Raw genomic sequence first — 23,167 nt, 5'->3', positions numbered from 1 at the left:
AAAATAGTAAGGGTTCGAATGAGATCTCGTCTTGTCTTTGGTTTATGATGAGAAATCAGAAAGAAAAACAACGCCTCTTGTTCACAATTTCGAGGTCGCAAGACGACGGCACGAGCGAAAGTTGCAGCAGCGCTCTCGCGACAAACACAACTTGTTTGCACCAGCTTTCCCTCTTGCGCACATTCACATTCACATTTACATTCACTTACACCTACACCTACACTTACACCTACACCTACACCTATACAAGTATCGACATCCTTAGCACCCCTTGAATCAAGTTGGCCGTGCCAGGCTCATTCAAATCTTTTCGGCTTCTCTTCGGCATCGATCGACACTCTTGTCACCTTGAGCGATCATCTTCGGATCAGCCGAAGGCGCGGTACAACGTTCGGAGCAGCCGTCTGGCATTGTGTTCGGCCACATTACCTTTGTTCTCACGCATTTCAGTTTGGGCACTTGGAACGCTGAGAAAGCTCGCACGGCTCTTTGCTATCCTCAACCTTAATCTTGAACTTGATCACGACGACCTTCCCGGACAGTCACGGCCTGAGACCCTCGTCGCAACATCACATCTGCAGACCGGGGAGTGCGTGCAGAGAGGCACTGGAAGCGTAAAGAAGGAAAGGAGCAGCGTTGTGCAGATACATTGTCGACAGCTTTGGAAACAGGTAGACATCCATGTCCCCTCGCGAGAGGGCACCTCAGCATCATGCAGAATCACAAGCCAACAATGTGAGCTCAAACGCTCTGCTATCCGGTCACGGCGCAAATGGCGCAAATGGCGCAAATGGCATCGATGCGACAGTCTCGAGTATTAACGACTCAACAGGAGAAGCAGGTCCATCACAACCAAGATCCGTCGGAAGCAACCGAGGATCCGCTTCTGCTCAGCAGCGGAGCAATACGCCCAAAGTGCCGACCAAACGGAGGCGAATCGATGCAGAGCTTGCCTTCTCCAGTCCTGGTCCAGCATTTCAACTGCAACTGCAGCAGCAGCAGCAGCAGAACCAAGCACAGGAGGAGAGTGATCGTGCCTCAGGTCGGGCTCGCCGACCACGCCCAAGTGCCACTTTGCTCAACAGCAACAGCAACAGCAACAATTCGCAATCTCCTCCTTGGCCTCCTTCCGGCACAACACGGCAAGAATCGTCAGGCGAAGCAGCAGCAGCAGCAGCAGCAGCAGCAGCAGCAGCAGCATCAGCATCAGCATCAGCATCATCATCAAACCTTAACTCCATCAAAGCCAACTCGCGAAATGAAAGGGCACGAGATCAGTCTCGCAGCGCTTCAACAAGCTCGGATCTTCCGAATCTACAGCAAAGATCTCGATCACCAAGCAGATCAGCAGTCAAACTCGAAGCAGATCCGCTCTCACTTGCACAAGTAGAGGATGCAGAAGCAGACCAGTGTCCGCCCACAGTTCGCTCAAGCCGCGCCAAGCCAGAAATCACACCTTTGGCTCAGTTTGCCACCGTGGCTCCGCTCTCTGAAATCCTCGACCGTCGAAAGAAGGAGAAAGTTGCAGTGGCGCAGTCAGATCTCGAACAGGTCCATGATGACCACGACATGCTCGTTCGTGAGCTCTTTCACCTCACCAAGTTCGTCACCATGGTTGGATATGATCCTCATCTCGCACGCAACGACCAGAGCGACGTCTTCACCACCTTCAAACATCAGCATGATCTTCGCTTTACTCTCCATCAATCAGGCTCCGCTGCCAGTATATCCACACCAGCGCGTATCACTCGAAACCGTGTCAATGCTAGACTCGAGAGTCTTTCCCTCAGACGTCCTCAGCCTCCCAGCAATCCATCTACACCACCATCCACCACCAATGCAGCAAATGCCAGTCGCGCCCCAGAGAATGACAGAAGCACAAGATCGTCTAGCATCCTCGACTCCAAGTCTCGCTCTAACATGCCCGCTCATTCTCAAAGTGATCCTGGTGACGAGGATGAGGATGATGGCAGCGATGCAGAAAGTGCAGGTTCAGATCAGGATACTAGTATGCGCCCTGCCAGAGGCAAGCGCAAAGGAAAAGCTCGAGAGGAGAGGCTGCATTCTATAGGCAAGCAAGCTCCTTCCTCTACTGCAAAGTCTTCAAGACCTCAGCGCTCGCTCGTTGAAGAGATTTCCTCCGATGCACCCGTCAAGCCTGCAGGCCTTCGCAAGAGCAAAGCTCGAGACCAGCTCGACGCCTTCATCCTACGACATCGACCACGACCTTTGCCAGATCATGTCCCCCCATTGCACATCCTTTCTCCACTCCAGCTTCCATCACTGAGACGCTTCGGAGGCAACCTCGATGCATTGCTGCAATCTTTCCATCTTTTGCACGATGGCGAAGGCTCTTGGCAAGCAGCAGGTAGCGAGGATGCTCATCTCCAAACCTACATCAAGCTCGACCAGAGATGGCGCTCAGGACTACCCTTACATCCGCAAGCTGGATCGACGACTCGTCATGTTGCTCACAAAAAGCCTCGCACAAAGTCGCACCAGGACCATCTACTCGAAGCTGTCGCTGCAAGCTATCCTCAAATCCGTCAGTTCGCCAGGCACAAACAGCAGAATGCTCGCAAAGTCGCTCGCATCGTCGCACAGCACTGGGAGCGACAGCTAGGAACCTCGCAACGCGAGAAGAAGGCAGAAGAGAGGCGCATTCGTGCCTTGGCCAAATGGACATTGCGCGAAGTGCTCAAGCAATGGCGTCTCGCCGTCAATATCGTTCGAGCCCGAAAAGCAGCTGCCGACAAGGCTGAGAAGGAAAAGATGGACAAAGAACAGCTCAATGCGATCCTCGAACAAAGTACAGCTATGCTCAAGAAGCAGCACCAAGTCATGACTCGCGCCAACAGTCTCGTCGACAGCGATGACGAGGCCAGCGACCGGACAAGCTACGGTAGCAATGCAAGTGTCGAGCCTGACGGTTCGGGTGTTGAGGAAGAGGCTACTGAGGCAGACCAAGCTTCAGACGCAGAGATCGGCCTCAGCGAGACCAAGGAGGTGGACACTATCCGACAGATCTCCTCTCCCATCAAGCGTCATCGATCCATCACCGCGACTCCTGCACCTTCGACGCCTGCCACCGTTGACACAGACGATCCAATGCCCAGCACACCAGCACTCCAAGATGCAGATGCAAGCGTCAACGCAGATTCATCGGTCCAGGCAGCAAGCCCACCTCCAAGGTCCAGACCAAGTGCACGAGGTGCAGTTGAGCAGACCTACCAAGCGAAGAACTCCAAGCTCCATGCCGATGATGTTGAGTTCGATGCCGATGCTGATGATGGAGAGCAAGAGGATGCTGAGCTCGAGCGTCAGATGTGGGAAGAGGACGAGCAAGATGATAGTGAAGATGCAGGTCTGGAGGCCGATGCCAATATACCCATTGAAGAGCTACTCAAGCGATACGGCTATAGCCAGGATGCGGAACGAGAGGCCGACGAGGAAGACGATGCTGAGAGCAAAGCTCCTCCAAAGGAAGATGATCAAGATCAACCTGCAACGCCGAAGATGGAGGAGATGGAAGAGGACGTCGATGCATCGATCAAAGGAGAGATGCTCGGAGAGGAGCCTGACGAAGAAGAGCTTGACGAAGAGGAGCCTGACGAAGAGATGACAAAAGACGCTCCCAGCTCTAATACGCTTGTTCGGCCTGCCGACGCTCTGCTCGACGAGGTGCACAGCGACACAGAATCAGCTGCGACAAGCGGTCGTCGCAGTACCAGTCGTCGTTCAATGACACGTGCCTCCTCCATCGTCTCCTCCGATCGTCAGGCAGCTCGTTATCGCCAACCCTTTCTGCTTCGCGGACAGCTTCGACCCTACCAACAGATCGGTTTCGAGTGGCTGTCCAGTCTGTACGCGAACGGTGTCAACGGTATCCTCGCCGATGAGATGGGTTTGGGCAAGACCATCCAGACCATCTCTCTCCTCGCACACCTTGCATGCGACAAAGGCGTCTGGGGTCCGCATCTCGTCGTTGCCCCAACCAGTGTCATGCTCAACTGGGAAGTCGAATTCAAGAAGTTCTTGCCCGGTTTCAAGATCCTTTCCTACTACGGCAACCAGAGGGAACGCAAAGAGAAGCGTATTGGATGGAACACGGAAAACAGCTTCAACGTCTGCATCACTTCCTATCAGATCGTGTTGGCGGATCAACACATTTTCCGCCGCAAGCCCTGGGTCTATCTGGTGTTGGACGAAGCGCATCACATTAAAAACTTCCGATCTCAAAGATGGCAGACACTGCTAGGCTTCAACTCGCAGCGAAGACTCTTGCTGACGGGTACACCGTTGCAGAATAACCTCATGGATTTGTGGTCGTTGATGTATTTCCTTATGCCTCATGGTGTAACCGACCTGCCAGGTGGAGGAGCGTTCGCAAACATGAAGGACTTTCAAGACTGGTTCTCCAATCCACTCGACAAAGCGATCGAAGGAGGAACCAGTATGAACGAGGAAACGCGTGCAATGGTGCAGAAACTTCATGCTGTACTTCGACCTTATCTCTTGCGACGACTTAAGAGCGAGGTGGAGAAAGAGTTGCCGAGCAAGTACGAACATGTCATTACTTGTCGACTCTCCAAGCGTCAGCGGTTTCTCTACAACGACTTTATGTCGCGAGCAAAGACCAGGGAGAGTCTCGCGAGCGGTAATTACCTCAGCATCATCAATTGTCTGATGCAGCTCCGCAAAGTTTGTAACCATCCTGACTTGTTCGAGGTTCGGCCTATCGTGACTAGTTTCGCCATGTCGAGATCTGTTGTAGCTGATTACGAGATCAAGGATTTGCTCGTACGCCGGCAACTCGTGCAGGAAGACATTTGGGACAAGGTCAACCTGGATGTGACCAACTTCAGGATCACGAATGGGGAAGAGCACTTGACAGCAATCGAATCGCGCGATCTGCGCAGACTCAACGCTTCCAAGAAGCTGCCTCATTTCCACTCCAAGCTCCCCGACCCACCCGAGCTGGACACTTGGACAATCGACAACTTCACCCAAACCCGCGAGCAGCGTCGCCTTGTCGGCCAGATGGAGAAATGGAAACATCTCGCCTACATCAACCAATACCGATGTACCAAACGGCCCATCTTCGGCTCCGGTCTCATCCGTATCCTTCTTGAAGCAGGCAAGTCTTGCCGACTGGAACCTTTGGAACAGCAGGAATCGGATCGAAAAGAATACCTCAATCGATGCGATTCTCTACTTCGCATAGTCCAATCTCGTTCGACTAGACGGGAGAACATGCAAGCCTTCATCGACCGTTTCGCTTTCGTTACTCCCCGAGCAGTTGCTGTTGATATGCCACGCTACGCTCTACCCGGTTTCGAACCCTATCAATGCCCAGAGGTACTTGAGCCAGAGTTTGATACGCTGCATCCGGTGGCGGTAAAACTGCATATCGCATTCCCAGACGCTTCCTTGTTGCAGTACGATTGTGGCAAGCTCCAACAACTCGACCTCCTTATGCGGAGACTGAAGGAGGGAGGGCATCGGATTTTGATTTTCACGCAGATGACCCGAGTTTTGGACATCTTGGAGTCGTTCCTAAATTACCATGGGTATAGGTATCTTAGATTAGATGGAGCGACGAAAGTTGAACAGCGACAAGCGCTTACCGAGAAGTTTAATCGCGATCTTCGCATTTCTGCATTCATTCTCTCGACCCGCTCCGGTGGGTTAGGGATTAACCTGACTGGGGCGGACACGGTTTTATTCTATGATTTGGACTGGAACGCAGCGATTGAAGCTCAATGTATGGATCGAGCTCATCGAATCGGTCAAACTCGAGACGTGCACATCTATAGGTTTGTTACTCAACATACCATCGAAGAGAATATGTTACGAAAGGCCAACCAGAAAAGGTTGTTGGATAATGTCGTTATACAGGAAGGAGAGTTTAATACCGAAACATTAGCGAAAAGGATCGATTGGAGGGATATGTTGGATCATGCTAACACACTTGCTGGCGTGGAGGTGAGTGTGCCGGATGAAGGCCAAGGTGGGGATCGGGTGAGTGGTTGGGAGGTTGAAAAGGCGTTTTTGGAGGCGGAAGATGAAGAGGATCGGGTGGCGGCGGTTAGGGTTAGAGAGGAAGAGATGGTGGGTGATGAGGGTGATTTCAACGAACAGCAGCAGCAGCAGCAGCAACAGCAGGGAGGAGGGGAGAGGAGGGAGGTGGAGGGCACTTCTGCGGTTGGTGATCCTTCGAACGTTGCAAATGGTCAAGAAGGAGGCGAGGAGGAAGAGGGGGATGGGGAGGAAGAAGAAGGGGGTACGATTGACGATTATATGCTGGCTTTCGTTGAGCGGGATTGGGAGTTGTTTGCGTAGCTTTACATCTCAATATGCTTTTCTTGATAATATTCACACACTTCTCAAACACATGGCACTGCGTTTAAGAGATGTTTCCTTGCGTGATGGCATTCTATTGAGAAATGAAACAAAAGCAACCTGAGATGTTTCGAGGTTCAAGTAGCAGTATTCAAGTAGCAGTATTCATCGCAACCGCAAGCGCAGCAAGAGCGGGTAGATGATCAACAGTGTTATCCGACATGACATGCTCCTCTGGCTGCTCCTCTGGCTGCTCCTCTGGCTGCTCCTCTGGCTGCTCCTCTGGCTGCTCCTCTGGCTTCTCTTCATTATCCTTCCCCCGGCGTACCATCCAGTGCCAAGTGTGGAGGAGAAGCGAGATGTAATGGTTCTGGTTCTTGGTTTGCTACTGATTCGGCCTTTTGTACGAGACTTACACTTGCTCCTACCCCTCTTGGTTGGCTACCAACCGAGGAAGAGGTGGATGAAGGGTAGGGTCGGTATTGGGGAGAACTAAAACTTGACCTACTTCTACCAGGTAGTCCAATAACCGGTCTGGTGTGGGGTGAGCTAGCCACGCTTGTTCCGCTGATGCCTGTTTTGTGGCAAGTAGATCCAACAGGGCGTAGAACTTCGGGACTTGTAGAAAAGTTTAATAGAAGAGCAGCAGCAGCAGCAGCAGCAGCAGCAGCAGCAGCAGCGGTGGTGGTGGTAGGTGAATCGGTTGCATCCGATAAGCCTGGTGTTGGATTTGTTTCTCCTGTTTGTCTTAGTTCTGATTGTTCGCCGTAGCTGGGAAAGGAAAGTGTTGTTGATCTACCCCTTACTTCACCTGATGCAGTGGTGGCCGAGGTAGGCGGGAAAGAAGGGGAAGTCAAAGAAAGTTGCTTGAACAAAAACGTACTACTCTCTCTCCTTCCTGCAGCATTGGTGGGTAGGGGAATAGCAGAGCAAGGAAGAGCGGAGAATGCTGGAGATTGAGATACGCGAGAGGTGCGCTTGGCGGGGATGGAGATGGCTGGATCGGGCAGGAGGATGGGCGATTCGGCCGAGAGGCTCATCAGGGGGGATGCGATGGTTGTGGCTGGGGAGATGGTGGTTGAGGGGGATGCATGGATGAGGGAGAATGCTGGCGAGACTTGAGCGGATTCGCGGGAAGAAGAGGAGCTGTAGGTTGTGTCGGTTCGAGGGATGTGTGTTGGTGGTGCAGGTGGCGGGAATGTAGAGGTGGTGGTGGTGGTGGTGGTGATGGACGAGGCAAGACGCTTTTTGGAGCGTCGTTCGAGTGGATCATCCTCCTCCTTTTCGCCATCTTGGTCCTCATCATCTCCTTCGACTGGGTCATATTCGATCTGGTCCTCTTCCTCATCCTCCTCATCATGATCATGATCATGATCATCTTGCTCTGCCTTCTTCCCACTCCTCCCTCTCGCCGTGTGTGAAAGGGTAGTCAGTGGGACCGGATGGCCAACCTGATCCTCAACCTTGGCATCTTGCCTGAAAGTACCATCCTTGTTGCTTACTGCGCAAGGATTATGGGCAGTAGCCATGCACTGGAGCGTCTCCTCTGTCTTCAACTCATGGATCTCGGCCTTCAATTCAAAAATATAATTGATCGCATGAGTCAAGACGTCCAACTTGTGCAATCCTAACTCTTCTTCCCCTGGCGCATTCTTTTTTGTATCTGGTCTCTTTCTGTTTCTCTTCCTCTTCGGCTTTCCTGTAGCGGCATCGATGTAGGTTTTGGGGGCACCACCAGCAGCAATGCGAGCAGCTTCATCTTGCTCCTCCTGTTTCTGACGACGTCGGACTTCGAGTTCCTTTGCACAGGCTGGGACAATGGAGCGAAGGGTGACGAGACAGTCGTTGATCTTTTCGCGACGTCGACGTTCGATTTGGCTGTGAGTGGCACGTCGTTTCGAGTCTGGAACTGCTTTCTTGGGTGGGCTCGAGCAGCGGAGTTCTTCGTCAGTGGGGTGGGTGAAGCAAGGTTTGGATGGGCCAAAAGAGGGAGGAGCTACGGGGGGGCGATAGGTCGAGTAGAGCATCTTGACGGAGGTATCAGTAATAAGCAGACCGTCAGTGGTCGGGAGGCTTGCTTGGGTCCAGTTGAGTGTTGATGGGGCGACTGTGCCAGACAGACCGGATGCTCGGTCTAATATGCTGTTGGAGTGCCGTGAGACTACCGAAAGCGCTGGGCAACCGACCGTGGGAATTGTTGCTAGCGGATCGGATGATGCCGAGAGGATGCTATGGAGGAGAAGACACGAGGATCGATGCTAAGATCAAGTGACCAAGTGGCAAGGAGGGAGGAGAGGGAGGAGCGTGTCAAAAGTCAGCCTTGCTCCCAATCTTGCACAGTCACACAGCATTGGCGTAGTCACACTTGCACTTCGGAAAGTTCTCCGAAAAAGTTCCCAAGCCACCTCCTTCTATCTTCGGCTCTTCCGACACCCTTGGCTTGAGCCGACGCTCTAGAAGGGTCAAGTCAAGGCAATCCAAGGAGAGGAAAGCGTGGGAAACAGAGAGAGGTGTGGGAAAAACAAAAAAAAAAAAAAAAAAAAAAAAAAAAAAAAAAAGGACAAAAAGTGTATCGGTCGCACGATCGTGTCCACGTTCAGCAAGGTTACAACGAGACCCTGAAAAGTGTCTTTTTCGCCGCAAAAGATGCGAACGTGGACACGCTTTTATCATTAGAGAGGAATTTGTATTTCGAATTAAGAGAGAGAAAGCAGAAGCGCCGCTCAAACGAGGGCACAAGCAGAGGCTCGTCTCTTCTTTGCCGCTGGTCGTCTGGCTGGGAGCGCGACATCTTGCAGCCGCTGAGCAGAGAGGCCCCCATCTGGATTGCCAGACCCACCCTGCCAACTGTCTCGCTTTCATAGAGCTCCATCCAAGGCATGCTACGCAGGTAATGGTTCACTCTCGCAAATTCACAGCCAACGCATGTCTCGCTTGAGAGGGCAGCGACGTTGAAGAAAGCCGCATCAATGCTACTTGAAGTCGTCATCAAGGTATCGCAATGATGATCATCTCCATCTCAAAAAAAATCAAAAGAAGCTACTCGACATAGAAGCAAGTAGGCCAACTCCAAGACGCAACAGAGACATCTCTCACTGGCTGGTCAAGATCAACTCGATCTGAGATCCGTTCTTCTTCTTCTAAGAGTGTTGTTGCATTTCGAAAGAGGCGCTAGGAGTTATGTGCAAGCCGAGATATGCAGCTTCGAAAGCATCAGATCATCTGTACAGATGCCTGCTCGCTTTTCACTGATGGACGAGTGCTTTACAAGTGATGTGGCTCGGTGACCATGACGACGGATGCCAAGTGTTTATTGCTTCTTGTCCTCGGCAAGGTTGAGCTGTAAGATTCAAGGTGTGCGGATCAAGGTGTGCGGATCAAGGGCAGATGTCAGCGTTGGTGTTCGAATACGGAGGTGCAGCATTCGGCATCTGGCGCGCATTGGCGGCGTTGCACTCCTTCTTCCTTGGTTCCAGTGTTTGTCGTGATACGAGCAATACTGCACGGCTTTGCGTTGGCCGTCTAAGCATACCAGTGCGTCTGCATAAGAAACGCATCCTTTTCTTCATCGAGTGGATTCGTGCCAGTCGAGTAGGTAGAGCTGCTTTGCCTCGCTTAATCTTATCCGTTGTGCAATTCATCTGTCAAGCTGCAAAGTTCAATATACTTACGTTCTCGCTAACTTTGCCATCCTTCCACTCTTGGTATCGGAGAGCCATAAAGCCTCGTCGCTCGGCAGCGGCACGCTCTTCCTCCTTGAGTGCTTGACGGGTAGCACGCGCGCAGATGGCGGTGTACTTGTTGAAGCTGTTTTTGTCCAGAAGTGCGAGGTGAGATGCGAGGTGAGATGCGAGGTGAGATGCGAGATGGGAGAAGGACGGTCGAGTGTATCGGTGCAGAGAGCAGTTCAGATCATGTGTGGCAAGGGACAGAAAGAGCACAACAAGTCAGTCAAGGTTCTCGTCAGGAGCAGTAGTGTCTGCCAAGACCGTTATCGATGCATGCTGTGCTGTGCTGATGCCGGTGTGGGAGTGTGATGGCCGGAAACGTACGTGAAGTGAGCTCTCCAGGAAGCGGCCGACATTTTGAACAGATGTGTTGATGGAGGTGATGAATGTATGATGAATGAACAAGAAAGGGTGTGGAGACGATGAGAACAACAAACGCCTAGCTTCTCTCTCTCTCTATTTGATGCCGACGAGTGAGCGAGGGCAATCTTTGAATCTCGGAAGCGAACCTTGCTTGCTCTCAATGCCAGAAATTGCAGCGCGGGCGGACCTCTTCGGATTCCAATCCCTTTTTGTTTTTTTTTCGCGCGAGAATTTCATCCACAAAATTTCTTGGTTGTCAATTCGCGCAATGTAACATGTCGAAATCGCCTAAGCGTATATCTGTATTAACTCAAGGCAGCAAGGAAATTTAGAGAGCAAGCAACTGGTAAACGTCTTTAACAAAAACAACTATTGAAAATGACGATCCAATATGATGATGTTGGTTGAGGTAAGCAGATACAAAAGGGATACAAAAGGGATCCAAAAGGGATCGGGCAAAGGACGATATGATCGGAAGATCAAAGATCGGGTACAACCTAGTTCGTTGTCAGACCTCGTGATTAAGTAGGATGTACCCACGTTCGGCAAGTGCCACTCACTTTGTATATATATCGAGCGCCCGCCACATTCTTTCCTTAGTCAATTGAGCATACACGTTTCTGTCCTAAAACAGCAGTGACATCGTGCTCCGACTCTCACCGATCGCCAGTCATCGGGACCCGTGCGATCCACATTCTCTCAAGAACGAGGACGCTTGGCATATGCAAGGAAGAGCCAGCCTGCAACAAAGGAAAGACCGCCGAGAGGAGTGATAAGTCCAAGCACTTTGCGGATCGAGTTCTCGGGCTTGGTAAGGCAAAGACCATAGATGGAACCGCTGAAGAAAGTGATGCCAGTAGCGAAAGCGTAGCTGGCTGCGACGACGGGTCCAGTCTTGGGCAAGCTAACTGTGTAAAGAAGCGCCAAACTGTGCAAGAGCTGGTACTGGGTAGCTGTGTTCCATGCTCCCATCTGGTGGGCATTGAGTTTGTTCTTGATAGCGTGAGCACCGATGGCACCAAGGCCGACACCCATGGCGCCCGAAATACCGGCAAAGGAGGCCAGCATCTTGTACACCATCTTGCAGAAAGTCGTTGTTGTCGTTCGAGAGAAGGGTTGTGTTGGTCGTGAAGCAAGGCAGGAATGAACAAGCACAAGTGTGCTTGGCAAGACCAAAAGAACAAGCTTATCAACTAAGCACAGAAAGCTTGTGCCGCAAAGCTTGAGCTAAGAAAGAAACAAGCTCGCAACGCGCTTCCGAGTGACACTTGCGCCGATCTCATCGAATCGGTTGCCAAACTGTATCGGGCGATTGGATATAGAGCAACACAGACATGACAAAGGTACCGATCCAACATGATGATGAAAGGTGACGTAAGCCGATGGTGAAGAGATCGGGACAGGTCGATCTGATCCGAGATTCGGCAGGACCGATCTGACAAGGGATCGGGTGCAACGCAGTCCACTCCCACCTTTGGCAACTGCCACGCTAATGTATATACTGTATATCAAGCTGAGAGCACTAGGCTCTCACTATGTTCTTTTAGTCAATTGAGTATATTTGATTCTGTCTAAAACTAGCAGTGACATCGTACTGAGACTCTACCCGATCGCCAGCTATCGGGACCAAACTTCAACACGAACAAGCTGCCTCGCTGCTCTGCTCCGCTGTTAGATCCAAACTTGTCTCTGAATTGTCGTCAATTTTTCGGCTCGCTTCTCGGATTGGATTTTCTTGGATTTACTTTAGGGTACACTGAAAAGACAGGATCGGGTGTCGATCGGCTGAAGCGAATTGTTTTTGTGGAATTTGTGGAATTTGTGAGATTTTTGTGAGATTTTTGTAAGATTTTTGTGTTTTGCGGTGGAATAATCTTGTTGTGTTTCGTGTTTCATCTCATCCATTCATCTCATCCATTCATCCATTCATCCATTCATCCATTCATCCATTCATCCATTCATCCATTCATCCACCTCTTCTCCTCAAGCCACCTCTTGCACGCTTCACCCTGCAAGAACGGGGTGCAAGTCGATCAACCATCCTCGAAGCAACTGCGATCCTGACATACACTTTGAATCAATCACCACCTCGTTAGTCACCACCACTTCTTGATCGTCAGGAGACTTCATTTGTGTGCACATCAACTCCCGCCCTTGTCATACAGTGGTCCATCGACCAATCAGCACAAAGGATTCCTTTCCAAGCTGTGATTGTACAAGATGGACTTCCCGTCGCAGTATCCCGATTCGCCTGCCAAATCGTTGGCAGGTCCAGCACGCGCTCGTGTCATGGCACGACAGTATCGCACTTCGTCCACCAAACCTTACGCAAGGCCCTCTATTGGTCTCATTGCTTCTGATTCCAGCGCCTCTCTGCATTCAAACGCTCCTGACTCTCCAGCGCAACTAAAACCATCGACCCCAAAAGCAGTCAACAACAAGAGCAACAACAACAACAACAACAACAACAACAACAACACCACCACCACCACCACCACCAACAACAACAACAACAACAACAACAACAACAACTCACTTGCACCGCCCGCCACTCAGTCCTCGCGCTCTACCTTTTCACCCTTGCGCGTCGCTGCTTCACCCATTGCTCTGCTCGGAAGCGTTCGAAAGATGGTAACAAAACCTTTGTCATGGCTCACCAGCGCCGCAGCAGCTGTTGAACCTGAATTAGGCATCCCAACATCCTCCAGCACCAACTCGCTTTCGTCTATAGCTCGTCGACGTGCTGCTGCTCAGGCTTCCATAAAGCCCAGCTCAGAAGAGATCGCTTACGAAAAGGATGCTCCAACTCGTGCTGCTCGTGCTGTCGGCCAACGTCTTGCTGCTGGTCTACGATCTCGATCCAACCTTCACGATGATGAGGAGAGTCAGCTTCGTCCACCACCACCACCAACACCGCCAACGATAATGACATCCAACCCCTCCTCGTCCATGTCCATGTCTATGTCTTGCCTCGTTCCTGGTCCTGCACCTCCTCGACTTACCCGTAAACAATCGCCGGACGATGGAGCTAGCCCCTTGGCTGGACCTTCTTCTTTACCCAAGGTAGCAGACAGTGGTTCGAGCGACAAAGCTATCACATGGAGCAGCCGATCCTCTAAACGTATGCTCCACATCTCATCCCGACGATCCGCCAATCCCGACAACTCTCTCGAGGTATTGAGTGATGCAGATTCAGCTTTACCTCCTCCTCAGGCTCAGCCTTACCATCCCAGGAGCCACTACACACTACGAAGCCCACCTTCGCAGCTCCTCGGCTACCCTCGATCCTCACTTCGACCTGATGATGCCATGTCCGAGTCTGCTTCGACCTCTATGAGCCACTCCAACTCGTTCAGCGCCTTTGGCTATGGCAATCAAGTTCGATACGCCGACAGTGCCTTTGGTCTTCCGCCCTCCAGCTCCCCCTTCCAACTTTCTTCCCGTTCAAGCCGTGCTCCCTTCACCTCCAGCCTTCTTGCCCACGCTGCTTCTTCTGGACGCGCTTCTCGAGCAGGCAGCGTCAGCCTTCGAGGCGGATCACCAGCACCTTCGACCGCATATTCACCAGCTCCTCCTCGCCCAGGCACACCACAACGCCGCAACTGGAACGGTATCAACCTTGCAACTCCTTCCGCTCCCTCTGTTGGTGACGAGATGATGCGCGAGTACCTCTCCTCACGTACACTTCCCGCTATCAACCCTACCATTCGTCGCAGCTTGGGTCTGCCGACAGATGAGCCCATGATCACTTCTTCTTCCGTCGCTGGCGGCAGTCTGATGGACGAGACCGAATCCTTGACTCCCAGTCGGCTCGCTAAGCGAGATATCGATATGAGCGTCGATGGTGACTCGCAGAGATTCGGCACCCCTTCAAAGCGTCGAATGGTCTGGCATCCTGAGCTTGGTTTCATCAGTCACGAAGAACTCAAGGCGCGCGAGCCTAAGTTGCCATCGCCAAAGAACGAAGCCGAGCGTTTGCTCAATGTTCTCGAGACACTGCGCAAGCCCACCAACACTTCGCATGGCCTTGGTACCAGCAAAGCTCCTCCAGCTACCATCAACGTCCCTGCTCCTATCTCTGATCTTCCAGCCTCTGCCAGTAGGAATGCCAAGTCGAACAATGGAAAGCCCAGTGTCGGTGTCGCACCTTACACCAGGTACCTTCGTAAAGCCAAGGCTGTACAAGCGAGCGAGGGACAAGGAGGTATGAGGGCCAGGTTGAAGAAGGTGCAGCCTGCCGCTTCTCGCGCCAACATGATGGACACGGACGACCTCGATGAGGATTCACGTGCTTCTGAGCCTGAAGATGCTGAACAGGCTGAGGAAGAGGAAGAAGAGGAAGAACCAGCACCAGCACCACTCCAGCCAGAACCCATCCGACGATCGCGAAGACTCCAACATCAGGCTCCCAGCTCTGACAAAGTTACACAGACCCCTGTCAAGCAGCAGGCCGACAAAGCTGCTTCTCGCAATACACAGCTCAAGTCAGCACTCAAGGCCACACCCCTTCGACCTTCTGCTCAAAACCAATCCACCCCTTCTTCCGCAATCACAGAGACTCCTAAACCTGCTTCTCACCGTATCCCTCTCTCCGCTGCCAACAAAGCCCCTTCTAGCACTGCCAAGAAGGACAACTTCTCTGTCAAGACTTCTTCCGATCCCACAGCTCCCCGTGAACGCAGCTCGCTTCGTCAAGGAGCAGCCAAAACTTCGCGTACCCACCAAAGCTCTGGCAAGTTCAGCGCTTGGGACGAAGATGAAGAAGAAGAGGATCTACCGGATGCTAGCGAACTGGCTAAGATCAAGTTGCCTACCAATATGTTTCCTTCTGGCTTTTCTTTCGGTTCTTCTTCTTCCTCCAGCAGCAGCACTTCGACTGCTCCCGCAGCTGCAAGCAAGCCAGCTATCAGTTCATCTGACTCTTCAGCATCAACCGGCGGTTCTCTGCTCGGCCGATTGGGAGGCTTGGACTCATCTGCTGCCCCCGCGACAGCTCCTGAGAAGAAAGCTGAGGCGCATAAACCTGCAGCTTCATCGTTCTCCTTCTCAGCTCCTTCCAAAGACGCACCCAACACGATGTCCAAGTTCAGCTTTGGTGCTCCTGCCGCTGCCTCTGGCAAGGATCAAAGCAACGCCACTGCTTCTGCCGAGGCAAACAAGTCAAATGCTACTCCAGCCTCTGACTTCTTCAGCAAGCCTGCTGAACCTGCTGCTCCCACCTCGCTCAATGAGGCAAAGAAGGATGGTCCGGTACCCAACTTCTTCGGAAGCACAATGAAGAAATTTGAGACTGGTAAGCCTGCTGATGCTCCCGCTGCTGCTGCTGCTTCGAGTACCGGTGGATTCTCGTTTGGCGCTTCAGCTGCTGCAAGCAACAGCAAGGACTCAGCAGCGTCGATGGATAAGCCTGCTGCTGTCAGCTTTGATTTTAAGCCAGCCATCGACTCCACCAGCTCCACCAGCACTGCGCCCACAAGTAACTCTTTCGGCTCCTTCAACGCACCAAGACCAGCCGAGTCGACAGAAAAGGAATCCGAGGCACCCGCTAGCGGCAGCAAGCTTTCCTTCTTTGGCGCTTCCTCTAGCACAGCCGGTTCAGGTGGATTCACCTTTGGTGCCTCTTCTGCTGCTGCTGCTGCTGCTGCTGCTTCAACCGGACCCAAGCGTGGTGCAGACAAAGACAGCGAACCGGTAGCAAAGAAGAGTATGCATAGCTTCTCTTTCGGTTCCACTTCTTCCTCTTCCGTACCAGCTGCTGCCTCGTCTAGCAGCTTCAGCTTCGGCACCCCTACCACCGGCGAGAAGAAGGAAGAAACTCCCAAATCTGACATGCCAAACTTCTTCGGTGCAAAGGGAGACAGCAGTGCCACTGACGCAGCTTCAAAGCCTACAGCGTTTTCGGGTGAATTCTCGTTTGGTAAGCCAGCAGAATCCACCGCAACCTCTGCCCCTGCTTCTGCTTCGGGATCGGCAGGATTCAGCTTCGGTACGCCGAAACCCGCCCCTGCTACTGATGTTGCTAGACCTGCACCGAGTGGATTCAGCTTCGGCAGCACCACGGCGAGCAGTCCAGCACCCGAGTCTACGCCTTCATCCACGTTTTCATTCGGCGCATCCAAACCCGCATCCGAAAGCACCCCTGCTTCTGCGCCTGGGTCTGGTTCTACTACTCCCACATTCTCCTTTGGTGCTCCCGCATCCACCAGCGGTAGTGATGCAAGTAAGCCACCACCAGCAAGCACGGGAGGATTCTCATTCGGCACTCCCTCTTCGTCTAACACTGGCTTTGGCAGCACTACTGGTGGATTTGGCGGTTTCGGAGCACCCAAACCCAACCCTACCACCAACACCAACACCAACACCAACACCAACACCAACACCAACACCAACACCAACACCAACACCAACACCAACACCAACACCAACACCAACACCAACACCAACACCAACACCAACACCACCACCACTGGAGCGGGAGCGGGAGCGGGAGCGGGAGCGGGTGGAAACAGCAGCGAAATGATGGATGATTCTCCACAAAAAACCACCCCAGCTGCTAGTACGCCTAGTTTTACATTCGGCTCTTCAACCCCTACCCCAGCCTCCACTGCTGCTAAACCACCCTCCACCTTCACTTTCGGGTCATCCCCAGCCCCCGGCCCCGCTACCTCTACTGCACCGAACTCGGCGTCTGGGTCGACCTTCACTTTTGGTGCACCTTCTTCCACCGGCGCGGGCGGTGCGGGCGGTGCGGGCGGTGGATTTAGATTCGGATCCCCAAGCCCCAATCCCGCTCCTCCTACCTCTGCTGCACCTGCCAGCACCCCATTTAGCTTTGGTAGCGGTGCAACTGGAACGACCACTCCAGGTGTAGGTTCTACTCCCGCATCACCTTTCCTTGCGCCTCAAGGTGTACCGACTACTCCTGGTGGTTCACCTTTTCAGTTTGGCTCAAACCCTACCCCTGTCGCTGGTGGTGGAGCGACGTTCCAGTTTGGCGCTAGCACAAACTCTGCCTCTGCTCCTGGTGGTGGGGGTGGATTTGGATTTGGCACTCCTTCTGCTGCACCTACTTTCGGCGCGCCCAATCCTACTCCTGGCTTTGGGGGAGGGGGAGGATTTGGAACCCCGACAACTCCCAGCGCAGCTCCAGGAGGAGGAGGGTTTACATTTGGCGGGGCAGCAAATGGAATCCCACAATTACCCCAAACACCAGGAGCACCAGGAGGTGGAGCAATGTTCAGTATGGGTGCTTCCCCCAGCGGCGGTCCTAATTCAACGGCGAACTCTGCTGGTGGTAGACAGATTAAGCCTTTACGCCAGAGAAGACGCTAGATCTTGCCTTCACCTCAGCTCTGCCGTTTTGCCGTTTTGCCGTTTTGCAGTGAGGGGAACTCGGAATGTATTCGTGTTCATCTCCAGAACTCCTTTTGCATCTCCATTCTAATGTGATTTGTTTGATCGCCAGCGACCGACGTTCTCTTTCCTATCACCAGTATGGATGGGGGGTCGAATCCAGCCTTGGCACCAACGCAGAAGATAGACGTTCGCCTTCAAACCAACTTTCGAGCAATGGATTCGTATTCAATTCTGTATCTTCGCATCATCTACCATCTCTAAGTGATTTGTTTTGAGTGCGCTAGTGGTTCAGTGCAAGGTTGCTTTCCGGGTTAGAAGTAACATTTTTTCGTCAGAAAGCAAGTCGGACTCTTTTACATCTGCTTGACTCGCACAGCTGCATAAGTGAGGATCAGTCGGCGGACGATAGGAATGCAATTTTAGATTGTGGATCAGTGGGGTGGCTCGCTGGCTCAAAGGCTTTTCAGCGCTCTCGACAGAGATGGCAAAAATCGGTGCCGAAATAGTGAAATCACATGACCGCACGTCTATGTTCTAACACGACTGCAAACTTCACTCAGTGTTGCCACCCATCAACTCCCACCAACACTCAGCACCACCCACCAATGCCCCTATCTCATTCAACAGTGGCATATCCTCATATGTGTCACCTCATAGGCATACACACACACTGCTCAACACAGAAGCATATATATACTCATGATATTCCTTTGTACTTAGCTCTCAAAATGCCAACAATATTGCCACCCACTTGACCACCTTGACCATGCTTTTCTCAACAAATTAAGAGTCTGAAGCTCTGCTGTAAGAACACTGCCCTGCTTTGCCATGCTGTCTGATCTGTATCCTTGCCTGCCTCTGCTGCCTGAAGAAAGGGCCTGCCTCTGCCAAGCCTGATGACTCAGCATGCCTCCATGCACCTGCAATTCAGATGCTGAGAGCAGTGATCTGTCCAATGAACCACATAAGGAAAGAGCACCCACTGCACCACATAGGCAGATGCTAGTTGGTATGGAGACACCTTCTTGCTATGACTCTAATGACAATGATGATGGCAATGAAACTCACTATGGCATCAACACCAACTCCAGACTAAACTCCAAAATGCTCAAAGGCATGCTCATCAAACTTACTAAATGCAACAAAGCCAAAAACTCTGATGCATACAAGAAACCCTCATGCTGATCAGATTTCCACCAAAGACTCTCCTGCACTCATGATGCTCTCAAGGAGGCCCCCAAGCTCACAACCAAGAACTGGTATGCTTGGAACCCCCATTTCTGGGGCATCCTGTCCAATTGGCCCACAGCCATGAAGCACCTTGATGGTACTGTTACCCCTGAGCACAAGAAATATGATTGCACCCTTGACAGCAAACTATGCACTATCCTCCAAAGTAGTGCTTTGCTTGCTGGAAACAACAACATCAACTACCTATTTGTACACCCCACCAATTCAGAACCCTGGAAGTTGCAAGACCTCTACTGCAGACTCAAGATGGACCTCATGAAGATGAAAAAAATCACTGAGTCAACCCTGCTCAACAATGTTGGAAAAATCCACATGTTCCAGGCAAACATCCACAAGCTCATCACTGATATCAATGAACACTGGGCCAAAGCTGAGTTGATGGGTCATGCCCTCCCCAATATCCTGAAAGTCAAGACACTCATCAACCAGGCCAGATACATCACCTCATATCACCACACTTGAAGACACCAGAATGGCATCAAACTATGAAGTGCTTTGCACTGCACTTTTCAAACACCAGGACAGCATGATGGCCTGAACAGATCACAGGGCTGGTGACCTCAAGACTGCACAAGCAAACTTAGCTGATGGAGAAGTCAAGAACAAGGAGGCCTACTGTTGGGGTAAACCTGGACCTGACAGTGTTCAACATTGCTACCATTGCAATGCAGAAAACCATATCTCCAGGTACTGCCCAAGAAAGACTCAAGGAGAGGTGCCTGCCAACACCACTGCCTAGGATATTTGGTGCACCATTGCTTCCGCTTACCATGTATCCCTGGATCCACAACCAAATAACTGGATTTTAGATTTGGGGGCAACAGATCATGTCACAAATGATAAATCAAATCTTATTTCCTCTTCCCCTTGTACTGGCTTTGTGAAGGCTGCTAGTGGAACTAAGATTCACATTGTGGCTGTGGGACAGGCTATGCTCAAAGTGGCCAGTCATAAAGTATTACTAGACAACATACTTTATGTTCCAGACTCGAATGCAAACTTGATCTTAGTAAAAGCTCTAACAAACAATGGTGCACATGTGACTTTTGACTCCAAATATGTAACATTTGAGCTGTCAGCCAATGAGACAGTCATTGGCAAGCTCAACCTCCAGACAAGACATTACAAAATATCACAATCCCAGCATGAGGCTCTGGTGATTGGCCCTGATGAGGGGTTAACTGATTTACCTGAGTGTTTTGATAATGAGGCAAAGACAAGCAGATGTGAGTTCACCCCAGACTTCATGCATGAATGGTGTGGTCATCCAGGGCAGAACAAAACCCAGCTCATCGAGAAGACATACAAGGTTAAACTCATGGGTAGCAAATGCCAGGACTGTGTCATCAGCAAGTTGACCAAAGCCTGAATGGGATGCAGTAGTGGTACACATGCTAAAGACCCATTAGAACTAGTGCATGTTGATCTGGCTATGCACTGGTTGATGAAAACTGAAGTCACATGTTTGCTAATTGCTATTGATGATGCCTCTAGTTTTACATATGTGAAACCACTCTGGGCAAAATTGGATGCTTTGCAAGTCCTGAAAGAGTGGATTACATATGCTGAAATACAGATGGGTCATAAGCTCAAAACCCTTCACTCAGATAATGGAGGTGAATGGGTATCAGCAGCAGCCATTCACTGGCAGAATGAAACTGGCCTCTGCTGGCAAAAGACTTTGCCATACACCAGCAAGCAAAATGGCAGGGCTGAGCAGATGATCAGAATGATCAGAGAGATGATGATCACTATGATGCACACACACCACTTGCCACAGACATTCTGGCCTTTCACTGCTGAGGCTGCTGCATTCATGAAGAACCTCTGGCCAAATGTCAAAAACCAGATCCCATACCATGTTTTCTACTGAAAAGATCCCCAAAAGCTGTTTGACATGCTCCAGACCTTTGGTTGCCTTGCTTGGGTAAACATACCCTGAGCAAAATGCAAAAAGCTTGATGAGCCAGCAAACCCAGCAATCTTTGTTGGGTATGATGAAGAGCATAAGGGGTGGAAGTTCCTGGCCCCAAACCATAATCCACCAATCTTCTGGTCAAACTTGGCATGTTTCCTGCAAGACAGGTCATGGAATGACTGCACTGACACCACCCAGATTCAAGATACAGATGCCTTACATTACAACCCCAGAACCAATATCGAGGATTTCAGCTATGATGACATTGACATGCATGATGAAGATTTACAACAACCCCTCAATGACATCTACTGCCCAGCCCCAGAGCAAGGTATGGCGCTTGAAGGGGAAACCCTGCCCCTTGAACAGGCCAATGACACCCTCAAGCACCCAGATCCTCCTGGGCCAGCAAATACCATCCACAAGCATCTGGATGATGAACCAGACAGAGGACTTAGGTCAGTTTCATCGCCCATACCCTCAAACCAGGCATCTGACAGCTCCGAAGAACATGCATACTGATCTGAGATGCTGCCAAGCTCACCACTGCAGCTGAGGGCCCTTGCCCCCCATGCCCAAAACTCCACCTTCTCTGAATTCTCATCAATACAAAATGCCCAGTATTATCATAATAAGTTCGCCACCACATGCAAGAGATATCCTTGGCTGCACCCAACAACACTAGCTGAACTGCTCCATATTTACCCAAGAATGTTCCCACCCGCAGCAGAGATACATCAATTCCAAGAGAAACTCCAGTCCTGGTAGGAAAGCTACTGTGGATCTTGAACACCATCCAACTGGATGTCTCATATGCAGTCAATACCTTGGCTTGTCACATGTCAAACCCCACCAAGGGAGCAATGCAAGCAGCCCTGCAGGTGGTGAAGTACCTGAACTAGACACAGGATGAGGTCCTGCAACTTGGTGGCAGAAATAATGACAAGCCACCCATCACTGCCTACATGGACTCGAATTGGGCATCTGATCTGAACACAAACAGGAGGAGCACGTCAGGGTTGATCATTAAGGTTTTCAGCAGTGTAGTGACCTGGAGTTCACACATTCAGAAGTGTGTCTTGGAATCAGCCATTGAAGCAGAATACATGGCAGGTTTGACCACCACATGCAAAGCACTTTTCCATTGGCATTTGCTATGAGGGCTTGGTTTTGGAGACCATGTTCCAATCATTTTCACAGACAATACTGGATGCATCCAAGTTGTGAAGGACCAGGTGCTCCACTCAAGACTCAAGCATATTGACATGAAGTACCACATCATCCATAATCATGTTCTAGAGGGTGACATTGCCATGTGATATATAGGGACTGACCACAATGATGCAGACTACCTCACTAAGCCAGTGTCCCAACACTTACTTATGTGCACCCAGAGATGTCTTGGTAGAGTAGACCTCAACCCCTCTGCTCATTCAGTTTGTGATGGGGACAGTGAAATCACATGACCACACATCTATGTTCTAACATGACTGCAAACTTCACTTGGCATCACCACCCATCAACTCCCACCAATGCTCAGCGCTGCCCACCAATGCCCCTATCTCATTCAACAGTGGCATATCCTCATATGTGTCACCTCATAGGCATACACACACACACCACTTGACACAGAAGCATATATATACTCATGATATTCCTTTGTACTTAGCTCTCAAAATGCCAATGATATTGCCACCCGCTTGACTGCCTTGACCGTGCTTTTCTCAACAGAAATGAGAAGGTGGTGGTGGCAAGGTGGGAAAGGAATAAGGAGCAAACAAAGCCAATTGAGTGGGTTGCGATGCGTGTTAAGTCGAGCTCAGATGCGCACGCCTCGTCAGGTGCAACAAGGCTCATTGCATTGATCCTTACGACACTATGAGTCAGCTTTGTGACGGAATGAAAGTCTTTGATCTCCAAACGCAGAGTTTGCTTTTGAAGGATTGAAAGCTCCTCATCAGATATGCAAGATATGCCTGATTGGTTAGTCGTATCAAAAGGTGGTAAACGAGATTAGCAACATCCGTCCGACACTGAGTTGGTGATATCAATCAACGCTGCAAGACCTTAGGATAAAGCGCTAGCCGAAAAAAGTGTCATCCCATCATCATCTGCTCGTCTAGCCTACCTCTTTACAAGAGAGATCAGATGTTCGTTGGCTCAAGATGAACTTGACGTTGATGAGTTGTGAGGCTCCATGTTCATGTCT

The 23,167-nt window shown here is 51.1% G+C and overlaps 6 protein-coding genes across 6 annotated transcripts; 3 read left to right on the top strand and 3 right to left on the bottom strand.

Annotated features, from left to right (window-relative positions):
- Positions 1 to 681: 681 nt before the first annotated feature.
- UHO2_06224 (uncharacterized protein) lies at positions 682 to 6,342 on the top strand (the record flags this gene model as incomplete). Its single annotated transcript, XM_041560447.1, has 1 exon — positions 682 to 6,342. One exon carries the CDS (start codon positions 682 to 684, stop codon positions 6,340 to 6,342), a length of 5,661 nt encoding a protein of 1,886 aa, XP_041416381.1.
- A 151-nt stretch (positions 6,343 to 6,493) lies between these two features.
- Positions 6,494 to 8,369, bottom strand: UHO2_06223 (uncharacterized protein; the record flags this gene model as incomplete). Its single annotated transcript, XM_041560446.1, has 2 exons — positions 6,494 to 6,655; positions 6,759 to 8,369. 2 exons carry the CDS (start codon positions 8,367 to 8,369, stop codon positions 6,494 to 6,496), a joined length of 1,773 nt encoding a protein of 590 aa, XP_041416380.1.
- Positions 8,370 to 9,652: 1,283 nt separating this feature from the next.
- On the bottom strand, positions 9,653 to 10,426 carry UHO2_06222 (uncharacterized protein; the record flags this gene model as incomplete). The annotated part of the gene is made up of 3 exons (XM_041560445.1): positions 9,653 to 9,682; positions 10,014 to 10,149; positions 10,395 to 10,426. The coding sequence occupies 3 exons, from the start codon at positions 10,424 to 10,426 to the stop codon at positions 9,653 to 9,655; spliced, it is 198 nt and encodes a 65-aa protein (XP_041416379.1).
- Positions 10,427 to 11,132: 706 nt separating this feature from the next.
- On the bottom strand, positions 11,133 to 11,513 carry UHO2_06221 (related to UPF0382 membrane protein SAB0533; the record flags this gene model as incomplete). Its single annotated transcript, XM_041560444.1, has 1 exon — positions 11,133 to 11,513. One exon carries the CDS (start codon positions 11,511 to 11,513, stop codon positions 11,133 to 11,135), a length of 381 nt encoding a protein of 126 aa, XP_041416378.1.
- Positions 11,514 to 12,653: 1,140 nt separating this feature from the next.
- Positions 12,654 to 17,765, top strand: UHO2_06220 (related to Nuclear pore complex protein Nup214; the record flags this gene model as incomplete). The annotated part of the gene is made up of 1 exon (XM_041560443.1): positions 12,654 to 17,765. One exon carries the CDS (start codon positions 12,654 to 12,656, stop codon positions 17,763 to 17,765), a length of 5,112 nt encoding a protein of 1,703 aa, XP_041416377.1.
- A 930-nt stretch (positions 17,766 to 18,695) lies between these two features.
- Positions 18,696 to 19,502, top strand: UHO2_06219 (uncharacterized protein; the record flags this gene model as incomplete). The annotated part of the gene is made up of 2 exons (XM_041560442.1): positions 18,696 to 18,798; positions 18,979 to 19,502. 2 exons carry the CDS (start codon positions 18,696 to 18,698, stop codon positions 19,500 to 19,502), a joined length of 627 nt encoding a protein of 208 aa, XP_041416376.1.
- Positions 19,503 to 23,167: the final 3,665 nt, after the last annotated feature.

The sequence above is a fragment of the Ustilago hordei genome, assembly GCF_900519145.1.
Source record: "Ustilago hordei strain Uho2 genome assembly, contig: UHO2_contig_17, whole genome shotgun sequence".
NCBI classification, from domain to species: domain Eukaryota; kingdom Fungi; phylum Basidiomycota; class Ustilaginomycetes; order Ustilaginales; family Ustilaginaceae; genus Ustilago; species Ustilago hordei.
The sequence above is the reverse complement of the archived record's forward strand: the minus strand, read 5'-3'. Positions and strand labels throughout refer to the sequence as shown.